General features: G+C 36.7%; 1 protein-coding gene across 1 annotated transcript; it reads right to left on the bottom strand.

Annotated features, from left to right (window-relative positions):
• Positions 1-741: 741 nt before the first annotated feature.
• On the bottom strand, positions 742-6,305 carry LOC145777362 (nudC domain-containing protein 3-like). Its single transcript, XM_082588728.1, has 7 exons — positions 6,054-6,305; positions 4,696-4,816; positions 3,737-3,914; positions 2,890-3,019; positions 2,199-2,351; positions 1,668-1,856; positions 742-1,040 (listed from the first exon to the last, which is right to left on the bottom strand). Exons 1-7 carry the CDS (start codon positions 6,249-6,251, stop codon positions 933-935), a joined length of 1,077 nt encoding a protein of 358 aa, XP_082444854.1. The 5' UTR covers positions 6,252-6,305; the 3' UTR covers positions 742-932.
• Between the last annotated feature and the right edge of the window lie 224 nt (positions 6,306-6,529).

The following is a 6,529-nucleotide window of genomic DNA, read 5'->3' as shown; positions in this document are numbered from 1 at the left end:
CATTTAATTCAGGAGTGACCAAACTTTTTCCCACGCGAGCCAGATTTGATATTAAGTGTTCGCGGGCCAACAGCCACAATAATTTTTCTGAAAACTGCAAGTTGAATTTATATGATTTTTGTGTGTCTGCAGGCCAAAAATAACACATTGTACAACAACAGGCGCGAGCCATACAAAAACGTCTCGTGGGCCGGAGTTGGCCCGCGGGCCGGACTTTGGACAATCCCTGATTTAATTCAACCCTTTCTGGACTTTTTGCAATGCAAAGTTAAATTAAGTGAACGGTTCGCCGTCGGCAGCGTCGCTTAGCGGTTTGAGGCCAATTTGAACATAGCCAGCCATTCGCTTAATTGACTTTAGGCTATATCGAAAGTGTTTCAAGACGCTCATAATATCGCGTCACTGCTGCAGCGACCCGCAAATTATAAATACGTTTGCCGGTAAATCAAATTTGCTTTCGAAAAGGTGCTCGACCAGTCTATAGTGAGATTTTATAAATAAACCAATAGGAAAGCAGTTGAATTCTAATTGTTTACGGTGAGCTGTTTGGCTGATGAGGACAAGGCTCACCTCGCAAGCAATGTAGCATGTGTTTGATTACTACGAAAGTGTGTTTCACCAAGTATAGCCCACTTTTGAAAAATTAGCTCTTCAAATATGGAACATGTCAGCTCTTTCAGTAGGCTATCCGGCTATGACAACAGTATGCCAGAGTTTGTGGACATTCGACCAAACACGAAGTCGGCTTTGTTTTTATTTATTTGCAGGCAATAAACAAGAAAAAGTAGAAACAAAAGGAGAAAAATATAATACAAGAAGCAACAAAACGCGGCAAAGCACTCGCTCCCAGATATAAACAAACCAGCATCAGTGGAACTGGACCGGAAAATATTTTCGCAGTAGACAATTCAAAATGAGACAAAAACTGTTGTCTAGTTAACAGATCCACGAGAAATATTAAACATTTTCGGGTCAAATTGTTGTCCTTTAAATGGAGAGCCTTCTGCGTCCCAACCTTTCTTTAGCATGTCATGCATTTTCTGTGTGGGAACAAGTTGAAATATTAGTTAACGGAAAAAATAACCATTTTTTTTAACAAGCTGCAGTAGCACTAATAATAATTACACACAATTGACTAAAACCACTAGAGACGACCAGAACAAACTTAACTGGATAATTACTTGAAATTGAAGACTTGTGATACAATCCTACTCTTTGTAAACATCGCATTATCAGAAACATCGAAATGTTTTGTAATGACAACAGATAAATAACTGAAATACGTGCAGATGCAATTTGTAGGTCATATTCACAGACATGGAGATTTGGAAAAATTAGCTCTATTGGGGATGATACAGGGAAAAAAAAGCAGAGGTCGACAAAGATTAACTTATTTAAACAGCTTGAATCAATGGGCCACAAACACAACAGTTAAAACGAACGATTTTATACGAATGGCAAATGACAGAGAAGTTTGGAAGACCATGATCGCCAACGTCTGTATCAGATCAGGCACATAATCATCACGTGCAGATAGACATAAATAACGGTCAAAATAACGTCTTGGTCGTTTTCGTATTAATCTTATGAGATAAACTTCGCCCACATCCAAAATGAGCTGCACCAGACACACAACCAAATTTGTTATAAAATTATTATATACCCACCATTTCATGACTTTGGGGAAGACCCAGTTTCTTTTGCCGATCATCAAATTGGAGTTTGTTAATGACTGCCTTTTCCTCTTCATCCATGTCGGCAATAGAGCGCTCGGGGCAGATCTTTTGGATGTCGATTTCTTCCTCATTAACCAGGAGCATAGTCCACCAAATATTTTTGTCTTTTGTGAGATTTATCTGAAAAAATAAGATGACTACAACTTCAAACAAGTGAAAGATCATAAGTAATAAAAGTGATGCACTTTGTTTAATTTCTTGTTCTAAGTTACCGCAATACAAGTGAATATAAATATTATATAAGTTACAGCTTGCCTGTAGTTTTATATTTTGGAGAAACAATTATTCTTTTGTGTATAGGATAGCAAATTTTCAGTTTTGCTGTTGAATGGAGTTTCTACACGTAGGTGCCTACGCACCCAAATGTTGTGCTTTGACTATTAAAATAAAGAGCAGTTTATTTTCTGTGCACCCTTAACACTTCTCTCTTCTACCATTGAGTTGGTATTGTAATTAACTCACATTGATTTCCTTTCCCCCTTCGAGATTCCACATACTGTCCTCTTTGTTGATCTCATGTTGAATGTCATCGTCTATTATAGTGACAAACTCACTGTCGCCTTCGTTTTGCTTGACTTGGACTTTCAAATGCTTTCGTTGAATTTCCACAAATACCTGGAAGTAGGCAATTAATGGCAACCACAGTCCCATACAGCACGTCCGTTCCAGACAGCATGTCCGTCCCAGACAGCACAGTCCGTTCCAGACAGCATGTCCGTTCCAGACAGCACAGTCCGTTCCAGACAGCACAGTCCGTTCCAGACAGCACAGTCCGTTCCAGACAGCACAGTCCGTTCCAGACAGCACAGTCCGCTCCAGACAGCACAGTCCGCTCCAGACAGCACAGTCCGCTCCAGACAGCACAGTCCGCTCCAGACAGCACAGTCCGCTCCAGACAGCACAGTCCGCTCCAGACAGCACAGTCCGCTCCAGACAGCACAGTCCGTTCCAGACAGCACAGTCCGTTCCAGACAGCACAGTCCGTTCCAGACAGCACAGTCCGTCCCAGACAGCAAACCAGACGTTGAATCAAAGTAAAAATGTCGGCTTTTGCTGTTTGGGGTAAAGCTGAAGCAACAAAATTTAGTCCTTTTGCATTGATGCAACGTACGCAGACGCATTTGCTTAGGATAATTATGGCGTGCGTACAAACCTGCTTTCCCCGCTTGACGGTGTTAGCGACAGGAACTTTGATATCAACGTCATCATAGTTTTGTGACCAGCGATAGTTGTCTCGAACAGCGCCATTGTAGCTGTCAGGATTGCTTTGAAAATATGATTGTCTGCAACAAAGACCTAATTAGATTGCCGTACAAGGAAGTAGTGTCTTACACAACCAAACTACATACTTTAGTTCCGTTGGTAGAGTCATACAAGCAAATAAAAAGTCTACCAGTTTGTGAGAAATTTTATGTATCTTGGCTGCCCCTGTCTTCATCTGCTTTCGACTTTGGCGACGACATTTTCCGACGTGATTGACGGTGGCGAAAGCTAGAGTTATCAATTAATTATACAAATTCACGAATCTAAATGATCTTGTTTACTTATGTTTAATCGTTCAGTTGTATCCTAAATGAAGGATCCTACTTCCTACTATAACTTTTTATCTTCAATAACATCGAGAAACCAGGACACAAGTTGAGACATCAGCGCCTATTTCATTACCTACCCTACAGCTCCGTAAAAGTTGTAGCTACTTCGGGAACTGTCAACGTCGTTTATGGATTCGTAATTTATGGCAATCATTTTGCCGTCTTAAAACTATACTAATTTCGAAGGTAGAAATAATATTTTTATTTGAGTTCCAGGGTCATTTCTCGTACACAATTGTCCCAACGAATAGTGGCAGCAAAGAATTGGCTCTAGACATAGTTTCACATAAGACATACGTAAATAGTTGCAAGAGAATTTTGACCAAAAAGTAAAGGCATTGGAGTACACAAAACTTATAGAGTAACCATTGCATAGAAACAAACACGATGATAAAATAGTTCACATACATGTCTTGCGCTTCAGCTTCTGTCAGTGGAGATGGAACATCAACGGATTTTGATTTGACAGATACATCTTTTGTAGCAATGCTTTCAACTTCAGTACTTGTAGCTGACTTGGTCTTTACACTTGCGTCTCCATTTGTTAAAACTTTTGAAGGGCACATGGCATCTGCATCGGTTTCCTCTACAAAATGTACACAAAAAATACTGTGTTAATACAATTATTGCACCACGTTTTAGTCAAAAATAGAGTGAAAGATCCATGCGATGATTTCAGTAACTTTGCAATTATTTTGATGTTGTAAGCTTTCACTCCATTCCTTTTTTTATCATCCATGTCTTGCATTGTGGTTCTATTTCTTCCTTTTTCTACAGCCTTTTAAGTATAATACATGGCTCCTGCTCCTCAAACAATCTTCAGCTCGCTTTTTCTCCTTTTTGCATTATTACATTTTAGTGGGGTAGAATGAAAGTTTGAGTCAAAGCAGTTTTATTATTTAGTTGCACAATAAATGACAGGGTTGTGAAAAAGCATTTCTTGTTGTAATAAGCAAAATTTTATTCCTATAAAAACCTGTTTAAAATGACATACTTTGTAAGAAAAATCAAGAATTTACTTTCATCTGTCAAGTATTCAAACATTTTCATTTCAAGGACATTGTGTACGATAATGCTATACAGATACACTGTATCAAAAATTAATAGTATTATACCGTATGTAAGCATTAACTTCTGAAATGCAAAGACACCTTGTCAGTTGTTTTGACACCTGTCAGAAGACACTTCATTTCTAGATTAATTTCTGTAAACGTTTTATCTCAAAATCACAATTGACATTTAGTTTTGCATTCTTTTGCCTACTTTATTACAATTTTAACTTTTTAAGCAACAGTTGGTAGTCAATTATGACAAAATCCCTCAGTGTCAAAACACAGGTAGGCTATGGGATGAATTAAAAGCAATACCTTTGACAATTGAAATTTCTTTCACTTTACTTTCATTTGCTTTCAGTTCTTCAGCTCGCTTTTTCTCCACGTCTTTTTCTGCCTCTAATTGCAGTACAGCAGATCGATACTTGTTGAAATACTGAAATTTCATGTAAGCATTATGATGTAATGAGAGGATACCACTTGCATGTGTCTCACACATTTGTGTGAAAAGTTTCTAGATTGTAGAATGATCTGTATTTGTAAGCTTATTTACAGAATATTGGCAAGTAAACATTTCCTGCTCAATGCTCATGTATCTAATGAAAATTACCTTAAATTTCAAGTAGTGCTACTTTTCAGTGGTACATATATTTCTAAGCGCTTTCCAATTAACAGCACTTACTGAATGAAATGATTGATGGGCAGCAACAAGCAAAAAAACTTCATTCTACCAATCTGCTTTTGAAATTGAAACAAACAACATGGCAAAAATTCCTACAATGAATGATTAAATCACAATGTTTCACTTGAATTTAGTCTATACATGACCACCTGAAGATGTGGCCTGAATTATCACATTTTGTAGATTTTGATTACCGCTACTGCTATCGTAGTGTTTGATTGACATTTTCTGAGATTTTTTTACTTTTTGCTGTCTCTTAATGATAAAAAAGCTTTTTGTTGCCTTGGAGAAGCAGTAGCACATAAGAAAAAGTTAGTTGAAAAACGCTCAATCAGACTGATATTGAAAAATTAACAGTCTGACTAAAATCTTCAAAATCAAATTGTGTCATCTGGGAAAATAGCCTAGTAAAGAAAGCATCAAAATATAATTTAAAAAAAAATCATTTAAACATCCACCCAAAGTTAGCAAAATCTGGAAATTTCTGCAAAATGTGACAAATCAGGCCATATCTTTAGGTAGCCACGATCTATATAAAAATGTGTATGTCTTGTGTTACAACATATTCACAAGTCCTACTCCTGTGTATGGTGATACAGTACTTTCATCTTTTTTAACCAAACTGAGCCATGACATAGCTTACCCAATCAGAATAGTGATGCCTGTATTCATAAACTATGGCTGTTTAACAGTTTAGTGGACTAATGATGTTTGAATTTTAATTTAAAGAATTTGGATGAAACTGAATTTATGCACAGTGACGTGAATATGTCCAGTTTGTCCACTCATTAGAAAAAATCTTATTAGCTTTTGTAATTCTTCATTTAACGTGCGAGATGATGGCAGTGATGTTATTCCATTTACGTGCAGTCACCGAGTGTAATGAATAAAAATTTGTAGTGAAAATACATAAGAAAGCAGTAAGTAGCCTAAAAGCTTATTGTTCTTTTGTAACAGTACCTTTATAAATGTGCAAATTATAACAACTTACATTTAAAACCATATTTTGAGCAACACCTGTTGGGAAACCAAACTTCTGATCTTTTGTTTTCATTGTTATAAAAAAATCAGTTCGACGAGATAAGAAACCAAACATAACATCCAAGAACTGTTCAAGACCACCTTCATTTTGCAGAATTCCCAACAATGTGTTGTCATAAGCAGCAAGCATCTTTTCATTATGAGCCATGTTAATAGTATTACTGTACTATTGGAGTACTAACAAAAACCACATTTAAATAAATCAACACCTATAGAACAATACATCAAATAATTCCCAAGTTGCAATAGAATATCTAGGTACTAATTACGTATATTAATAGGCTAAAGCAATATGTATGTTCTACAGTATTTATTTTTAAAATAAGACACAATAATTTGGTTAACATAAGTGAAGAGCTTTGTTATTCAAAACTTGAATTTTTTTTCATCTTTTAAAGACATGCCACCTTTTTCTGCGCTCTCCTT

The sequence above is a fragment of the Aplidium turbinatum genome, chromosome 9, assembly GCF_918807975.1.
Source record: "Aplidium turbinatum chromosome 9, kaAplTurb1.1, whole genome shotgun sequence".
In the NCBI taxonomy this organism is placed as follows: domain Eukaryota; kingdom Metazoa; phylum Chordata; class Ascidiacea; order Aplousobranchia; family Polyclinidae; genus Aplidium; species Aplidium turbinatum.
This window is presented reverse-complemented; position numbering and strand designations above follow the sequence as displayed.